Genomic DNA, 19,688 nt, shown 5'->3' on the forward strand with positions numbered 1-19,688 from the left:
TAACCAAAAAGAAGCACTCAGAATGCTTGTGTGGCGTCAGCAGCCGGCCCCCTCAGGCCCGTTAGCCCAGGATGTAGCCATAGAAACCCCAAAGTCATATTGTTATCTCCGTCTCGCTGCAGTTATGTGATACAACAGCATTAACATATAGATTAGGCCATTTATAATACTTGGTGTCATTTCAGGTTGGCTTGCTTATATAGCATTTTCGTTTTTTATTGTGCAGAATGTTAGTGAAATAGTGCTTTTTTACAGGTCGGTGTGTGTATAAGTATTTATAACGCATCGTCTTTGCTCTGCTATTAATTTATTGTGTTATTGATTGGTTGTACTATATGAATTGTCACTGCCTAATTGTCTTGTCTTTGCTAGTAATTTCCGTTTTTTTTAAGTCAATAGGTTTATTTAAAAAATACCTACCCACTTACACACATCGAGTTGTGTTTCAAGGGTCTAATTTCCGTTACGTTACAGACAGGACAATGTAAAAAATACTGTATGAGGGGATGTAGACGGGATTTAAAAAAAAATTTGTAGCCTCATTTGGAACTAAAAATAAAATGTTGGTCTGGATAGTTTTTATACCCCTACTCGTCCCGTCTGTTCCAGGCGTCCGGTGTCTGCCCGTCGGTTTTCAACTGCTGGTGGTCAGAACGCCAAGCACTGGTGCGTACGGTCCGTGAAATATCGAGGGACACAAATAGCTCTGTCCTGCCCTTGAGACCATCCCGCCTTGTATAGTCATCTGCGTGTAGAGATGGCCCCAGTAAAAAGATCTTCAGCTCCGAGAAGTAAGAGGTCAGACGTCAAGACTTAGGTGTTGCATGCGAGCATATTTTCTTCTGCGAGAGTCCGTGGGCTGTGCTGGGTGGAATCATGGCTCTGGTAACATGCCAGATACGGGTTCAGTCCAGATCGCCTTCCGTGCTCGTATCCCTGGATGTGGGCTGTGTACCTACGTACCTGGCACCGATCCCTGCCACAGCAGTTGAACTGATGGCCACAAAGTGTGGTTGATTCTTAAGGATAGGAAATCATGTCCTATTTGACTCTCTGTTCCTGAGATCTGACAGAGTGCTTGCCACAGGGGAATTCAGAAGACACTCAGTAGATGAGCGAGGGAGTGAATGAATGAATGAATGAATGAGGACTGAATGAATGAGTGATAGCGATAGTGAGTCGCTTCAAGGAACGTTACAGTAAATACACCTTGTATCCAGATGGACAGAAAGGTATGTTTTGAAAAAATGTGCATCTTAAGCAAACCCTTTCATATTTGTTAATAAAAAAGGAAACTATTACAAAAGCAGCAGGATGCGTAAGCTAATAAGAAAATAGGAAAGTTTGTGTCATAATTGCTAGAAATTTCTGCATGTATATTTCTAAAAAGAATCACAAGAAATCTAGTTTTAAATACATTTAATTTTTGGTGAAATATACGCAGATAGAATTTCATTGGCCCCATGTTGAAGGTTGAGAAATGCAAGTATAGTTTCTGCCTGTTTTGAGATTGTGCCACTAAATGTTAAAGTTGCGTGCATCTGTGTAGTGAATGAGATAAAAAGCTTCTCAATGCCATATGAAAACAATTTCCTTTTTTTCCCCTACTTTCCATGAGCTTTTTAGATTATAGGGTTTCTTTAAAGGCATTTATTATTCTAGTTAAAACGATATTTTGTTCTAAGTCAATATTTATAGTAGTTTAGGATTAACCCATTAAAACCCCTTTGGGTGTGTTCAGGCCTTATTTAAGCCTTGTTTTATGTTTTGTTCGAGAAGTTTGGTAAAGAACCATGTTTTTCTCATTACTCCTCTGGGAAATGTAGCGAGCGTGGCTTCTTTGTGTCATTAACGGAGGAAAATTGGGGTGCAGTCTGTAGTATCTCCTTTACTCACATCTACATCTGTGAAATTTTAAAAAGATGGACATTAACAGGGACCCGTCTTCTCTCTGATACGTAAGTAGGAGAGAACTTGACAGTTTTTCTGCAGTCAGTCACACACTGAAGGAAAACGTTAATTTGGTGAAACTGGGTGAAGGGGATTCATGAGTTCTTTGTAATGTTCTTAAAACTTTTCTGTAAGTGTGAAATTATTTCAAATTAAAAACTTAAAGGGGTACGTGGGTGGCTCAGGCGGCTGAGCATCTGACTCTCGATTTCGGCTCAGGTCATGTTCTCATGGTTCATGAGACAGAGCCCTGCATTGGGCTCTGTGCTAAGCGAGGAGCCTGCTTAAGATTCTCATTCATTCATTCTCTCTCTCTCTCTCTCTCTCTCTCTCTCTCTCTCTGTCTCTCTCTCTCTCTCTCTGTCTCTCTCTCCCTCCCTGCCTTCCTCTCTCCCTTCCTCTGCTCCTCTCCCCTGCTCGTGCATTTTCTCTCTCTAAGATAAAATGTTTTAAAAAGTTGAAAAACAATTTTGCGATCAAATGTTGGCTTGGAATCATTGGCTGTTTAAATGAGAAGACTCTGAGATCCCTGAGAGACCTCCGCCTCCCTCTTTTTCTGTTAGGAGATAGTCTGCTACCAGTTAAGTATCTCTCTTAAGTTGCGTTTCTGACAGTGGTGATAAATTTGTGCCGAGTCATTCACATTATTTCCCATCATTTCCCCTTTTTTTGACACATGCGAAAGCATTCCGCATACGCAAAGCCTCTGACGGAATGAAAAGTTACTTTTTAATGTGGCGGGTTTTTCCTTAGATTGGATTACAACATTTATGTTTTAGTGAATTTACGTGAAGAATAAGGTTGTTGATGGTGGACATGAACTTTTACCAGAAACTTGACATTTTTTGTTAAATAAAGGTTCCCTCCCATACTGGTTTTAAGTATGGTTCTTCATATGTCTTTTTTTCTTATTGTCAGTATCTTTTTTTTCCTCTCCTAGAAGTGTAGAAGTTATCTCATAATTTACGGTATTCTTTGAAGAATGACAGTACTAATGATCGGTTGTCACAGGTATCATCATTTTGAGTAAATTTTCACACAAAGGATAATCAAATCAAAAGTCTTACCACTGTTAACATTAGCCAGATTTTAACACAAGCAGAATTGAAAATACCAGTTTTGTAAATAATTCCTTATCATACCTTTAGCAGCATGAACATGAATACTTATCCAGAGCTGGCTTCCCTTAGTAAAATACCCGTTATCCTGAAAAAGTGTCCCCAACAGCTCTGGGCTGCTTTCATGGCAGGATAGAGTTATTAGGGCAGATGGCGGAGGTGATACCCACTTGACCTGTAGATGCGAACTGTGGACTTGCGCTGTTACAGGGTTTTCGAGAGATTAGAGTGAGGCGACTTGGGTTTGTTTCGTTTTTGTTTTGTTTTGTTTTAATCTTCTCGTAAAAGGATTGCAGGGTTAACCTTACAACGTATATCTCTGTTATTGGCCAGCATTGTTACTTAGTAGTTTGAAAATTGAAGTCTAATTAGCTGTTCTAGCTAAAAAATAAAGAAATAAAAAAAGCCAAAAACTTTCGTCTGGAGGACCTATAACTATTTTTCTATTAGTCCAGGAGTTCCCGTGCTGGGAACTGCTTTCATTAGAGTACTCCCTCTGCGCTGCCAGTGTGTCCTCCTAAGGCCTTCTCTGGGGGACTCACCCTCCCAGAGCTGGTCCAGATCCAGAGTCAGCTCCAGAATCAGAAGAACAAGGCCTACTTCAACATATTCCACGGGCCCATTATGCCGCCCGGGCTCAACCTTCCTCTCTCTGCTTTGGCATCGTTGGGATTTATGAACCTCTCTCACGTAGGAGGAGGTTCTTTGCAATTTAGAAATATAACAGTAGTAAGTACTCTGAAATTTTTTATTCATTCACTTGGAGAATATCCTAAAGCTGTCCTCCTTCTAATTTTTTCATATGTTTGCCTGTTAGCAGTTAGTGGGTTTGAAGTCTCTCTTGTCATTTTGATAAAGATAGGGTTGGAAGGGGCTGTTCAAATCTTCTGAAGAGCGTAAATCTAGGACAGGAGTCTGAAAACTTTTCTGCAAAGGGCCAGATAGTAAATATTCTAGACTTTCTTTGTTGCTTGTAGAACCAGAATACAGTAGAGCCCAAAGTGGGGGACGGGGTGGGGGACGGTCACTTCTAGTTGCTAAGAAAAAGTGTCACGGAAGAGGGAGCATTTGATCGGAGGCTGAGAAGAGATAGTCACCGGGACACCTGGGTGGCACAGTCGGTTAAGCGTCCGACTTCAGTTCAGGTCATGATCTTGCAGTTGGTGAGTTCGAGCCCCGCGCCGGGCTCTGTGCTGACAGCTCGGAGTCTGGAGCCTGCCTCGGATCCTGTGTCTCCCTCTCTCTCTGCTCCTCTCCCACTTGCGCTCATTCTCTCTCACTCTCAAAAATAAACAGACGTGAAAAAAAGAAGAAGAGATAGTCACCAAATGTCAGGGGGCAGAGCATGTCCGGCGAAGGGAGCTGCATGCACAGAGCTGTGAAAGTGACACACGGCAGTGTGTCCTCAAGCAACAGATCAGTCCACGCGGCTGGGCTGGCAGAGTGTCCAGGACGGGGTCAGATGAGGGAGCGCCATATAGGTTGTGCCGGGGAAATGGGGTTGATTTTACATTTTAGCATACTGGTTTTCACCTCGCTGTAGCCTCACAACAAAAGCTTTTGTGGCAGCTCAGCGTGTAAGGTACAGAACCGTACGGGTAACCATCCCATTTCATAGAGAATAGGGGACCCAGCCCATACTGTGTGGTGCTTCAAAAGGGGTTCCGCAGAACCCTCCAGGCTCCAAGGAGCTCCTTTTGCAAAGTAGGGACCGATGAAGGGTCCTTAAGACAGGAAGTCATCCGGGGCGCCTGGCCGGCCCAGTCGGTGGAGCGGGCGACTCTTCGTCTCAGGGTGGTGAGTTCGAACCCCACGTTGGATATGGAGATTACTTTTTTAAAAAAAGCTTTAAAAAGAAATGCAGGAGGGCACCCGGGTGGCTGAGTCAGTTGAGCATCCTTCAGCTCAAGTCACGATCTCACAGTCTGTGGGCTCGAGCCCCGCGTCGGGCTCTGTGCTGACAGCTCGGAGCCTGGAGCCTGCTCCCGGATTCTGTGTCTCCCTCTCTCTCTGCCCCTCCCCGGCTCATGTGCTGTCTCTCTCTCTGTCTCAAGTATAAATAAACATTAAAAAAAAAAATGCAGGAAGTCATATACTCGGATTTGTGGCCTCAGTAAGGCAATGTGAAAGACGGGACTGGAGCCGGAGGCGTAGAGACTAGTGAGAAGTACAGACAAGAGGCGCCGGGGATCTGAACTAACGAACTAACCACAGTAGCCGCGGGGAAAGCACATTAAAGGAAATGCAGTAGGAAATTGTGTCCGCAGTGTGGAAATGGAGACAAAGGAGAGAAGTGGTCTGGAATGATGTTTCTGACTCAGGTACCTGGACGGATGATAGTGTCATTCTCAAGGACTGCTAACAGTAGTTATGTCTCAAATTTGTCTTGTGTTAGACATCATTAACTGTCCACCCGACTCTGTGTCTAGGGACTGCGCTAACTAATAATCCTTTCTTTCTTTCTTTCTTTCTTTCTTTCTTTCTTTCTTTCTTTCTTTCTTTCTTTCTTTCCTTCCTTCCTTCCTTCCTCCTTTCCTTTCCTTTCCTTTCCTTTCCTTTCCTTTCCTTTCCTTTCCTTTCCTTTCCTTTCCTTTCTTCCTTTCTTTCTTTCTTTCTTTCTTTCTTTCTTTCTTTCTTTCTTTCTTTCTTTCTTTCTTTCTTTCTTTCCGTTAATGACTGCGCTGCTCACTCACCAGGGCTCAGAGCCTTGAAATGGTGTTTGACTCCTTTGTCCACCCTTTGACCCCATCATTTATTAGATTCCGTTCATTCTGTATTCAAAATGTCCTCTACCTCCATTGCTTCCTCTTGTTACCACTCTCCTGTTCGGACCCTGTCGTCGCTTACCTACATCATTTCAGCAACTTCTGACTCGTCCCCTCTCCATTGTACTGGTCCCTCCCATCCATCGTATATGGTCCTGCTAGAATCATTTGTTCACATACACCCTGAGATTTTTCTTCCTTGTCTAAACATCTTCCCTAGATCCGAACGGCCAGCAGAGGAAAGATGGTTTAGTTTTTCTGGAATTCAAAGCTGCTCGGATCTGGAGGCAACCTTAGCGGGCCCACTTTGTGCCGCTCCCCTCTTGCACCGTGCTTGCCCGGCGGATTACCCCCCTGGCGTTTCCACCTCCGCCTCCTCGTCGTCTGTTCCTCCCCCCTGTGCTCACCCTTCCTGGTCCCCAGAAATCCAAAGCACTGCCTGATTCGTGAAGTCTTCCGTAGATCTTTAGCATTGCAGTAATCTGTTTGTTTGACCCGTGGTCACTCTTCGTCCGTCTTCTGGTGCTGGTCACTTTCCCTGTGCTATGCACATACGTTGTGTCCCCTGCTGAACCGTGACATGCTCAGCTGGTACGTGTAGAAAGAAATAACGTGATCTTAAAGCAACTCGGTCAAGTAGGCAGGTCAAGTGCCATTAGTCCCTTTTGAAGGGTCAGGAAATAGGCTGAGGGGGTCAAGAGATTGCCCAAGGCCCATTGCCCCGTAGTGCCGGAATGCTAGCGGAAACGGCGTCTTTCTAATGGCAAAGCCGGATATATGCCATTTGCACCACACTCTCTCAAAGTGCTGACATCAGCAAGCAAAGCAGAAGACATGAACCGTGGGTGAATCATATCCAGGTTGGAGGCTTGCGTCTTCTAAACTCCAAGAATTAACATTTGTTATAGGAGTCCTAAAAGTAGGTACGCCTTTTTGTCATTTCTGAGGATAGGAGTCTTACAGTAATCCATCTCTGGATCTTTAGAGATAATGTATGTGTGTTGGGGGGGGCGGGGAGGCGGGGGGGCGGGCGCTCATGCACGAGCTTACACAAGAGGGAGAAAGACGGTGTTCGGTGAGGCCAGGAAAAGAGTTGCGGAAGCAGGAGACCGACAGTCTGTATATCTGCTGTCACCGGCCGGCACTCTTCAAAGAATGATGGCGTGCAAGTCTGGAAGATCCTTGAGGACCTACCGCTTTGCTCTCTAAACGCCGTCCATAAGCTCCTTTCTTTCCTAGAAACCACGTTTGAAGCGTTGTTGTCATGTGCTAGGATCTTTAAAATATTCCAGTAACACCTCTTTTCTTTTCCCTTGCCAGAGGAGGAAGAGCAGGTGCCCACGGATGGGGGTACGTCAGCAGAAGCCATGCAGGTTCCCCTGGAAGAAGACGATGAATTGGAGGAGGAGGAAATTATTAATGATGAGAATTTCTTGGGTAAGAGACCGTTGGATAGTCCCGAAGCTGAGGAAATGCCTGCCATCAAGCGACCGCGGCTGTTAAGCACTAAAGGGGACACCCTGGATGTCGTGTTACTGGAAGCCCGAGAACCCCTCAGCTCAATAAATACCCAAAAGATCCCACCAATGCTCTCTCCGGTCCACGTGCAGGACAATACAGACCTAGTCCCTCCGTCACCAGAGCCACCGATGTTGGCTCCAGTCGCAAAATCACAAATGCCAATCACAAAACCATTAGAAGCCAAATCGTTTACACCTAAAGCCAAGACTAAAACCAGTTCTCCGGGACAGAAGACTAAGTCACCTAAAACTGCGCAGTCACCAGCAATGGTCGGAAGTCCTATTCGGTCACCAAAAACCGTATCCAAAGAGAAGAAGTCTCCTGGACGCTCTAAGAGCCCCAAAAGCCCCAAGAGTCCCAAGGTCATGACTCATATTCCCCAAGCACCTGTCAGACCCGAAACACCAAACAGGACTCCTTCCGCTACGATAAGTGAAAAACTTAGTAAAGAAACCCTTCAGGGAAAACCGATACAGACGCCCCCGGAGGCTGGCAAACTCAACAGTGAGAATCAGCCAAAGAAGGCGGTCGTGACGGACCGAACGATCGACGACTCGATCAATGCCGTGATTGCACGGGCTTGCGCCGAGCGAGAGCCAGACCCTTTCGAGTTTTCTTCGGGATCCGAATCCGAAGGAGACATTTTTACCAGCCCTAAGAGAATTTCAGGTGCGGAATGTACTACTCCAAAAGCTTCCACCTCCTCCAACAGTGTCCCTAAGGCAGGATCCACCCCTCTGCCCCTCTCGGGTGGGGCCTCCAGTTCCGACAACTCGTGGACCATGGATGCGTCGATCGATGAGGTGGTGCGGAAAGCAAAACTGGGAGCACCTGCAAATCTGCCTCCCGGCTTTCCCTACATCTCCTCTCCTTCGGTCTCCCCTCCCACCCCGGAACCTCTGCACAAGGTGTACGAGGAGAAAGCCAAACTGCCCTCCTCCGTGGAGGTCAAGAGGAAGTTGAAAAAGGAACTGAAGACCAAAATGAAAAAGAAAGAGAAGCAGAGAGATAAGGAGAGGGAAAGAGACAAAAGCAAGGAAAAAAGTAAAGAGAAGGATAAAGCGAAAGAGAAAGAGAAGGAGAAGGAGAGCAGCAAGGAAGCCAGGTACCCGTGGAAGGAATTCCTTAAAGATGAAGAGCCGGATCCCTATAAGTTTAAAATAAAAGAATTTGAGGAAGTCGATGCAAAAGTGAGATTGAAAGATGGGATGGTAAGGAAGGAGCGAGAGAAGCATAAAGATAAGAAGAAAGATAGAGACAAAGGCAGGAGGGACAAAGATAAGAGAGACCGGGAAAAGGTTAAAGACAAGGGGCGGGAGGAGAGGCTGAGAACACCTGCGGCCCCCCTCGTGGTGCCCCCGAAGGACGCGGCCCTGCCCGTGTTCAGCCCCGCGGCGGCCGCCAGGGTCCCGGCCGGGCTGCCCGCCTTGTCCTCCATGCTTCCTGAGAAACTGCTGGAGGAAAAAGAGAAGCCTAAGGAGAAGGAGAGGAAAAAGGACAAAAAGGAGAAGAAGAAAAAGAAAGAGAAAGAGAAGGAGAAGGAGAAGAAAGAGAAGGAAAGGGAGAGAGAGAAGCGGGAGAGAGAGAAGAGAGAAAAAGAGAAGGAGAAACACAAGCATGAAAAAGTAAGCACTTTTCCATTTCTGGCACTGTCTGAACACCGTCCTGTGGCAAAACTCAGGTAAAAAAGCCAGCAGTTAGAGCTGCGTGTCAGAGGCAGATGGCCCGTAAGTTAGCCGGGAGGAGATTCGGAACGTGGTTATGGAATTGAATTGAATTTTAATTCTAAGACCCACAAACTTGTAATCAAGCCCCCTCCGTGCTGAAACATGTTAACAAGTTCATAGCCTAGGAGGAACCTAATCGCAGACTATAACCCCTCTGTTCATTAAGCATGGTAACGAATCCCTGCCAGTTAAAAAAAAAAAAAAATCTGTAAACAGTATTTCTGTAATCATCAGGCGTACTGCATACTATTTTGTGCCCGAATATTCGCTACCCCGCCCCCCAGAAAAGACAGCCTCCATCTTTCTAAGAGCACGCACCCTGTGGCACTATTTTAAGGGGACAGCCAGGCCCGTGGAGCCCCTCGGTAAGGACTCCTGTTTCCTTTCCGTGGGCCGTGGTTGCAAGTGTTTAAGGTTAGGACCTTTCACCGCTTTCTGCCGCATCTCTTATCCTTCTCTTTTCTGCTTTAATAAGATTAGGACATGTTTCTGAGTACCTGGGCTGATCAGGCAGCCTGGTTGGTGGGCCGAAAATAATCCCAGATAGTTTACGATGTGAGTAAATCAGGCTTCCGTGGAGGACAGCCCAAGAGGCCGATACGTATCCCGCGGTTTTGTAGAAACTGGGACCTCAAGCCTTTGGGCCCAGAATGTGACCTCTGCTCTCTGTGGTCTGGTTCCTCAGCTCATGGTTCCTGGATGACAGTGCTTGACTGGATGGTTGGAAAGTGTCTTTTAAACTTTCTTAAAAAGCGTCTCGGGGTTCGTGGTGGCATCCCCACAGATTCCCAGAGATCCTTCCCCTGCCTTCTAGAAACGGTCCTCTCGGAGGCTGGCCAGAAAATTATACCCAGTCATTTTTTTCCAATAATAAGATAAGATGTATTCGACATCTGGCAGATCTATTACCTACCAGTATTTCTGCAATTTTTTAAAATCTCAAACTGACCTAGAAAAATTAGTTCAGCCGACAGGCTGTAATGGCAGCTCTCACATTTTTCTGCCTGCCTTTGTTCTTTTTCTGTACCCCTTGGCTATGCTTAAAACGTAAAGAAATAGAACGGAAGTTCCGATACTCCTAACTGAACATCAGCGAGTCAGCCAGACACAGAGCTCCAGCTCCCGTTTCCGTTTTAACAGTCATCTTGTCATTATGTGATTCGTGTGCAGCTCCTGGAACTGCCGCGAAGCGTGTTGTCTCCTCCTGACACACCTGTGGCTGAGGTCCGGCAGGTATATTGCCGTCACCCTCTGTGGACGAGAAACTGGGTCTGAGGAGACTGGCTTGTCCAAGATCAAGGTCACACAACCAGCAAAAGCCAGGTCATCTGCACCAAGATCCTCTTCACGGTTTCGAAACGTTTACTGCTGGGGCTCTGTCGCCCGGCAGAAGGCGGTCACTCAGCCACCCGGGGGCAGCTCAGAGCGAGCCCTCAGCGGGGCACAGAGGGTTCTGTTCCTTTCAGTCCCGCCTTAACTCTGGAAAGTCAGTGGAGTTGTTTGTTTCAGCGACCACTGTGAATTTGAGTGAAGCCCGTCGGATTAGATCTGTAGCGGCAGTCCTTGCCTTTCCTCAGCTTCTAGCTGACCTTGGGAAAGAAAAGTCCCTCGGACTCCCTGCTAGATTTCACCTGACAGGAGAATACGAGCCCTTGTAACGCTTTGGATAGGTTACGGCTCAGATAAAGGACAGAAGATAAAAATGTATAGCAGTTGGCTGTCTTATGAGGTCTTTAAAAAAGAATAAACAGAGCTGTCTCTGGAGTTAAACCTGAGTTCAAATCCTGGCTTCTTTTAGCTGTAAGACGCTGGGCAAGTTACTTTTCAGGATTAAAGGAGATTACATCTGAGATGTGCTTAGTACCGTATCTGGCACATAAGTAAGTGCCCAGGAAAGGGAGAGGACGCTGATGGTGAAGGCAAGCGTTATTATTTCTTCACGAATCCGCCCGTAAAAGGTAGACACCTGGAGCTTGCTCCTGCTTTGGACCGGACCGGCTAACTCACGTATGACAGGCCGAGTCAGCTCCGCTTACGGTGTTGGAAAATTATTTCTTCTTCCTTGGCACCTTTTAAAGTTCAGCTCTTCGTGCAGATAGGAAGGGATAAAAGCTCGCACAGCCCGGGCAGATGCCACTGACAGGGTGGGGAAATTGAGACATTAACGTAGACCTTGACTTCTGCTTTTTCAGCCCCACTTAATCCTCCCCGAGCGTCAAGCCATAGGAGTGAATGAAAGTATACCTGAAATTGGGTTACATAGGCTTTCAGAATTCTCTTACATATCCACAGACCAAAATAAGGCACATCTCAGTCTCCCCAAGAAGATGCCTTGTCACAAGAATGAGGACCACAGTGTCCTTCTTTGTCATCACCCTGACCGTCTCCCAGGAGCCACCCTCACAGACCTTGACCCAGATCAGCCAACAAGGGCATTCTTTTGATAAAAACATCTCCCCGTATTTATTTTACCTCCCTGTAAACCTTTTTACCAACCACACCCACATTTATCAATACAAGAACCAATGAAGATACCGCTAATTGAACGGAGATCTGCGTGGTAGGTTGAAGGAGCCTTGGGCTTGGAATCCAGCAAGTCTGAGTGAAGATCCCGAGCATGTTTTTTAGTTTCTTTACTCCTTAGGTACTCCATCTTTATTTAAAGTGGGCTTATGGTAACTCACACTTGTTGAAAAGCAGCAAAACAGTAGTAGTTAATATTTACTGAGGAATTACCGTAGGCTAAACACCATGTAGACACTACACGTAAGTTTAATTTCTTACCACAACTCTGTAAGGCAGAGACCATAATTGTTATCACTTTAAGATGAGAAGCTGAGGCCTAGAGAGACTAATCAGGTTGCCCACGATCACACAGCTCCTAAGTATGTAAGCAGGAGCCGCGATTTCAACCCAGGCTGTGAGATGCTACAATTGATGTTCTTAGCCACGATACTTTCCTACGTGAAATAAAAAACGGATCAATTGAAATAATGTGTGCAAGGCCCCTGGCTTAGTGGTGCGTCATCAGGAGGAAAGATCATCTTTCCAGAAGGGGCAGTGATCCAAAATAGAGTGGCTTAGGCACAGTCTTTGTTCCCCGTTACGTGCAATAGTACGCGCTAGTCAGGGTTACGGGTCTGATCTTTCACCTCTTTAAAAGAGAACCAAACTAATTGTTTATGGAAAATGTATTAAGAGCAATTATGCTGCCTAGTCACAAACATCCCCCCGGTAGCTTTAGCAGTGAAGAAGGTAACAGTACATTTCAGAGCAGTCACAGTGTCCGTTTCCGTCTGTCGGTGAATGCACTACATGACTTCATTTAGTTACTGTGGGTTTTTGAAGTTTAGATGAATGTTCCAGGACTACTTTAATTAAAATTTACTCTTGGCATCTTAAGTGCTTTTTGGAAGGAGGATTGCTGTGAAAGAAAATAAGAAGATGTCTCATTATTTGTTAGTGGAAGTGGACAGTCGTACATAAAACCCGATACAAGACAGGAGCCAATCCATCCGTCAGATTTGGCAACACTGTTTTCATGCTCTCGAGTATGATCTGAGAAGGCCTGGGAGAGTTTCCTCCAAAAGATGATGATGTCACAACCCGCAGTGCTGGCCCGCTAAGATCGTGGGCTTTGGCAGGCGTACGGACGTGGCTCTCCATTCTAGCTCCACAAATTCCTACTTCTGCACCAGCCTCTTCAAACCCCTCGGGCCCTCTGCTCCCTTCCCTCTGTCTCTCTATTCAGTACCCGGAAGAGACCGCAAGATACAGCATAAGTTATGGGTTACCTCTGCTTACAAAAAATAATCTCATACCTTCTCCAAGACACTTTTGGCCTGTAAAGGCCTTCTTTTCTGCCCTCTCATAGAAAACTCTTAAGTGAAGACCAGTTGGTGTCATTTAAGATGACTCTCCGGAGTTTCCTTACAACTAACCAATAATGTTGCTGATGGGCCCAACAGATGATCGAGATCTGCTTGCAGCAAAAAGCTCATAAATTCCATAAAGGATTCCCCCAGTTTTTATGCTTCTGATCAATGAATGCTGTTTTGGGCGAACATCAGCTACTGGATGAACTAACTCAGATAGTAAATGATAAGAGTAACTGCTGTTTATCGAGCACATACGAGCGCCAGACCTGGCCAGAATTTGGCTGCCAACAGCCCGGAGGGTTTGGTGGTGTTGCTCCTGCTTTGAGTGGAGGCAGCTGCCCAGGAAGGTTGAGTAGCTTGCTGTAGCTGGTGGCTTGAAGAGCTGGGAGTTGGCCCAGCTCTGAGCAAAGCCCGTGTGCTTGTTACCCAAAGTGGCCTTCTCAGCCGGTCACCCCCACGGAGCTGATGAGAGGGACAGACAGGGCTTCACGCTCGGGAGTAAGGTGAACTGTGATCTTGGAAAAGTTTAGTCCCTGAAGAGACCTTAGGGAGCTCCTGTTCGACCACCATATTTTAGAGCACCAGCAGTGGGGGTCCTCTGTGCTTTAATGACTTCAGGAATAGGCACAGTTAAAATGTTTCATGTTTCTTTCACCTGTCCCCAAATCCCTTTGCATTTGCCCTCAAATAATCTTTTATTGAATGAAAATAGTTTATTATGTGGAGGATGACAGACAGTCTTACTGGTTTGGCCTTTAACAAAAGGCTCTCAGTGTTTTCCCTTCTGTTGAGAGTGATGGACTCCTTTCCAGTCTTTTCTCCTCAGCTCCCATGATTAACTAGTGAAATGAAGGGTTTACGGTAAAAAGAATAATCCAGCGAAAAGGGGGAGATATTCCCTTCCTGTTCCTTGTCTCTGTCTGTTCCAAGAGGAAGCCAGCAGCTTAACATTTGCACGAGTGTGTTTGAATTTATAGACGCTTACCGGAGGCCACCTATCTCCAAGTCTTCGTGTGAATGAACGTGAGCGCTTAATGAGAGCCTGCGTTCCGTTTCAGTTGTCCTTACTGGATTCCACTTGTCATGCCTAACCACACCATAGAACTTCTTCTGGCTGTCTCTTTCATATCTTAAACAGTTTATCGGTATTTAGAATTTGTTTCTAAATTGAATTAATGTAAAGACCTCAGTTGGTAAGAAAGACCACAAAGTGCTTACCAGCCACCCTAATTCTGCATCCAGAATATTAGATGATCAACATTGGCTCTTCGTCAGTGCTGTTTCTGGATATTTTTCTGACACATTAGCATAGATGGGGATCTGATGTAGCATTTACTGAACTTGCTGCTACCCTATCTAGCACACATACATTTTTTTTTTTTTAATGAAAGAAGTTTAACGTTGAAAAAATAGAAAATAAAAACTTGGCCAGATTATATTGACAAAGCTGCCCATTACCTTTGCAGAAAGTCCCTGTCAGAAGATAAACTTTAAAGCTGGAATGCATGAAAGAGTTCCAAGATAGAATTTAAATTTAAACTGATTCTTTATAGATAAGCTTTTTAAAAATCCACCTCTTTGCTTCAAGTCAGGATTTTAAAAATAAATTTCCCCTTTAAATCTCTTGAGCGATTTTCATTTTTTGCAAGGCCGCACTGCTGGTGTCCTGGAAAAATGGAGAGTTAGAGCTTTATCAGTTGGTGCCCCGAGGTATGTGGCAAAGAAGCTAAATCCTTGAAGATTAGCAAAAAAAATGCAGCACATGGCAATAAGGGGCTTATATGACTACTAGTATTAGTTCAGGTGAAAGCAGTATTGCTTATACATAAAACTGGACAAATCCACTGACAATGTATTTTTAGTTAGCTACAAAGGAGTCTTCTATTACTGGACTTTGCTCTTTGGTGGATTGGGAAGCTTAGTAATCCACTGTAAATGCTCTGCGCGCCCCAATTCTCCGCTCACTCTCAAGTGCACTGCTTTTATTTTAACCCTTAGACGCTCACGTCGTCCCCAGGTTTTGGCTTGGCGCCCCTGGAAGATGGCATGAGGCGTGCGGTTTAAGGAATCGAGATAATTGTCATTGAGTTTATTGATTTCTGGGAAAGCCCACGCGAGAAATTACTTTGTGAACGCAGGAGGTGTCTTTGTTTTTATTTTGGTGAGCTTCTTGGGTAAAGTTAATGTAAACCGAAGTCTGGCATGACATTTTAATGTAGAAATTGTATTTCCCGTATGCATCATATCTCCCCATGTATTATTAGCATCCTCATTAATCTTTTTCTGTACTTGCTTGAATGTTATCTTTAAGTTAAATGTTGAAGTTCAGCTTCTTTAAGAATAAGAATGAAATTAAGGTTTTAAGGATTCGTAGGGTAGGATTACTAGGTGTCCTGGTTTGCCTGAGACAGTACCAGTTTACACACTTTTTGGGGAGCAAATAACAGCCCCCGCTTTAACTCCCAAAGGTGTCCCTGGATGATGTGCTCACCACATCATCAATTACAGGTAAAATTTGGAACTAAGGTAACGTGTTCTGAATCATTCATTAATTCCACAAGTTTACGAATTATCTCGTCTTCGGAGCACGTATCTACCGCTTTTAATTGGACTCACAAAATGTATCTGTTTCTGTTTGCTCATTTTGTTTTTGCATGTTGTGCCATTTAACTTTTTACAACAGTAGGTCATAAGCAAACCATGTCTTGATTCTTTTACTCTGACGAGTTACTTAAGACAGCATCAAAAACCCAGCCAGTTGAGTGGAATGGAGTCGAGGCCAACGTCAACCACAATTTCCATGTAAACTAGTTAGCCTTCTGTAGAGAAAAAATATTTTACAACCAACGCTAGCCATCTCACAAATATATGTCATTCATCATAAAAGACATTTACAGAGAAAGTGAGTAGCTGCCTCCATGTATCAGTATTCCCTCCATGTATCAGTATTCCCAGCAAAAAGGACTCCAAATGGGAGGCAGAGAGTCAAGGGGCAGCATGGGAGAGCCTACCTGTGTCAGGAGGCCTACCTGTAGATAGTGTATTTACTAACTTTGTAAACTCTGGGCAAACCACTTAATCCTTCTAGTCCCCCGTGCTCAAGGGTGACAATACCTTCCACACCCACCGTGCAGAGTTTGAAGAGCCAATCGGATCCCGAATATGGAACACACTTCGTGCTACGCAAGTGTGAGTTATAATTATTGTGTAGCGTGGTAACAGGAGTCCACCAAATTACAGTGTGAAGAAGCATAATAATAATAAAGATTTTTTTTCAAGGTAGAGCAGCTTTATGTTTAAATCAAGCTTAAGAAAAGATTAAGTACGTGATTAACAGCGTTGTGGGTCAAAGGAATGTGGAATCTTACTCATCACTTATGACCATATGGCCCTGAAGGCTTGAAGAAATAGAGCAACTTTATGCAGTTTTCCATTCTCTGAAACAAAACTGAATCCAATCCCAGTTTTGCTGTTTGTGTGACCTTAGAAGAGAAAAAGGAAAAGGAAAAATGGTTGCTTCCTATATGATCCAGTTTCCCTGTAAAACAGAAACGGTAATGCCTACCCTACGTGTTGGTTAAAAAACCCGTATGGGAACATCTGAAAAATATCCATCCACAATGCCTGGCAAATAGTAAGTGGTTTAAAATGTTCGGTTTGGATATATTTGTCTGTTCTTCCACAGATACTACAGAAAGGTAAGGAAAATAGAGAAATCGTAATAGTTTACAAAATACACCAAACTAGTGTTTTTCAGATTTGGTTACATAAGGAACTCTTTGTTACGAAGGAGTGGGGGGGGGCGAGGGGGGAGTGGATGCAAACCCTAGCTAGTTACCCATGGGTCTTGCTTTGACCACACCCCAGTGACCCTTGGTCCCCTAAGGCCTTAAGGAAAACCATTGGACATACCAGCCAAAGCACTGGCAAATGGAGGAGACATTTGCCAAAAGTGAGACCATTTGGAGGCGCAGGTTTGTATAGGGAAGTTGGTAAGTTTAAGTTTCCAGGTGGTGAGATGAGATATACAGGATATTTAGTTGAAAATGCTCGGGTAATATTCTGTTTCGGTCATAGGTGCCAGTGGCACTAGTCTAGAGAGGGAGGTTTTGAAGGCATGATGTATGTGAAACCTACGATCGAAACCATGGGCGTGGACGAGCTCAGTGAAGAAAGTGAGGAGTGGCGAGGGGGCCAAGTAAGGTCAGGACATCGTAGAGGAGAAGGAAGAGGTGTGGTAAGACCCACAGTAGAGAACATACCAGGACATCAGGAAATGATTGGTGTCTGGGGAGCGTGGCTTTAGTGGCCTGGCTGGGACAGAAAGCGGATTGGAGTGGGTCGAGGAATGAGTAAGTGAAGGCAGAGACAATAAAGTGAGGCTGGAAAATAGGAGAGCTTGTCAGCGAGATGCTGAAGGGCAGGCAGGATTTTTAAGATCGCGGGGAGCACACTTAAAAGCTAGAAGGAAATAACGGAACTGCAGAGTTGAGGATGCCTAGGTGAGAAGGAAGTTTCCTTAAAAGACTGGAGGACACGGACGAGTGCGGTTGTGGGTGCAGAGAAGTTTGTAGGTTATGGGCTCAAGAAGTCCTGCCTGGTGGCCTCAGTGGGTTTTCCTATGGAGTTTGAGGGGCAGAGGAGGAAAGGAAATCACGGGATAGGTCTCGGCTCGGAAGAGGTAAGGGTGTGACGTCATTGCTTCAGATAAATTCTTTCAGTGTATCTCCTGTGCACTTATATGCCAGTGCCTGTGATGGGCACTATGAAGTAGCGATAAACACAACAGACACGGTCTCTGCCCTTGACCTAACTTAGCTGGTCATCCAGACACACAGATAGCATTAAAGGCACAGATGGAATTGCACTTTCTGATGGTACAAGTTTACATGATCTTTACATTTTTCTTTGAAATTACTCCGTGCCCTTGAGGATGATTTTAGATTGATCCTGGGCAAATGGTGAAGTACCCAAGGGGCAGGGAGTTCAGAGTGCTTGCACTTGTAAACTCAGTCTTGGAGTGCCTCCCACATCCCGCACACTGTTCAAGACAGTGGTCGAGAGGGGCTCAGTCGGTGAAGCATCCAACTCTGGATTTCAGTTCAGGTCATGATCTCACAGTTTGAGACTGAGCCCCACGTCGGGCTCTGCATTGACAGCACAGAGCCTGCTTGAGATTCTCTCTCTCCTCTCTCTGCCCCTCCCCTCCACGTGTGACCTCTCTCTCTCTCTCAAAATAAATCATTATTTAAAAAGAGAGAGAGAGAATGGCTGAAATCCTGGATCTTGATGTGACGATGGATTTAAAAAAAAGGGGGGATAGGTAAAAACACATGACAACATAGTAACTTTGATCGATGTGCAACAGATTAACGAGATATATATCGAGCATTATGTTATATATTCATTCCCCTTCAGTGGTTTGCAGTGTAGTGTTGCATCCTTCCGTACCCCACGACCAGGGATGTCAAACATCTGGCAGTTCCTGGACACTTTCGTTCCCCAAAGAACTGTCCCAACCAAAAATGCCAACAAAACACTTGTTGAAAAACTCAGAGTATAGATGGTAACTTGAACGACGGGGCTTCTGTTCAGCCTGCTCATTCAAAATACTCTACCATGGCCCCTTGAGACCACCAATCGTGAGGAACCCCTGTATAATCAGACTTGATCCCCTTTCTCTTAGCTCCAGTATTTGTGAAGATCTTCAACTTAGCCATCGGTCCTTGCCTTCACTACAAATCCTAGTGTAGGTTTCTTCTTTTACAGTATTTCGGATCTGTTGGCCACCAACCAAAAAAACGGAGCAAGTACACTTGGTGTTTCTGTTTTCTTACATGATAACGCAGACTTAAGATGAGTTTCTTGTTTTTCAAGTTCCATAAATAGATGCGTTTTATCCTATTGTGGAGATATCATTGCATTTTTTTTTCTATTTACGTGAAGTCCGGCAATGATGTAAGTGTTTGCCAAATGTCTAAAAACTCTAACAATAAAATGCAAGAAATTAAGCATGACCAAGAAGAAAGAAAGAACTCCCACGCTTAGGTAAAGTGAGTCAAGTTTGGGGAATTTCTCATGATGCCAGAGAGCCTTCAGTTGTTGAGAAGCAAAAGCAAAATTCGCCCAGAGTAACCTTGCATCTGGCATGGTAGCCACATTTGAGGCTTAAACTGGCCTAGGAGGTTTATGGAAATGAGGCAGGAGGAGAAGAGGTGGGAGGTCTTTCGCTGAAAATGCATTTAACTCCCCTGTAATAACTCCAACAGATAAAAGTGGAACCGGTGCTTCCCGCCCCCAGTCCGGTCATCCCCCGGCTGACGCTGAGAGTTGGCGCTGGCCAAGACAAGATGTAAGTATACTCGTTGTCCGTTGTCCGTTAGAGCGAAGGGAATCGAACTTGCCCGTCTCTGCTCCTTCCTGGTGGGCTTAGAACTCTCACCTTTTCCAGGTGTGAACGTGGAGGGTCAAGCTTTATTTTGAGAATTCTTCATTTTCCAAGTTGTATTGGTTTCTTCCTCAGAGTAAATGCTTATTGCTTTCTTTGACATCCAGGATCCCTTCTTGTTCTTTTTCCCTTTTCGGAAGACATAACGTGGGGTCTGCGTAATTCTGAAGGTCCTGGTTATCTGAAAAGGGAGAAACGATATACTGGATGCACTCACTGTCGTATCCCTCTTCTCAAGTCATTCTTAATCACCGTGACAAAGAACGGAGATTCTCATGGTT

At 45.0% G+C, this 19,688-nt stretch overlaps 1 protein-coding gene across 1 annotated transcript in view; it reads left to right on the plus strand.

Annotated features, from left to right (window-relative positions):
- TAF3 (TATA-box binding protein associated factor 3) overlaps positions 1-19,688 on the plus strand; it is a 182,406-nt gene that overhangs the window by 125,634 nt on the left and 37,084 nt on the right. Inside the window, exons 3-4 of the mRNA XM_030321998.2 lie at positions 7,154-8,979; positions 19,229-19,311. Coding sequence (XP_030177858.1) covers positions 7,154-8,979; positions 19,229-19,311 — 1,909 coding nt within the window. The remainder of the gene's footprint in view (positions 1-7,153; positions 8,980-19,228; positions 19,312-19,688) is intronic.

This window comes from Lynx canadensis, chromosome B4 (assembly GCF_007474595.2).
Source record: "Lynx canadensis isolate LIC74 chromosome B4, mLynCan4.pri.v2, whole genome shotgun sequence".
Classification (NCBI taxonomy): Eukaryota; Metazoa; Chordata; class Mammalia; order Carnivora; family Felidae; genus Lynx; species Lynx canadensis.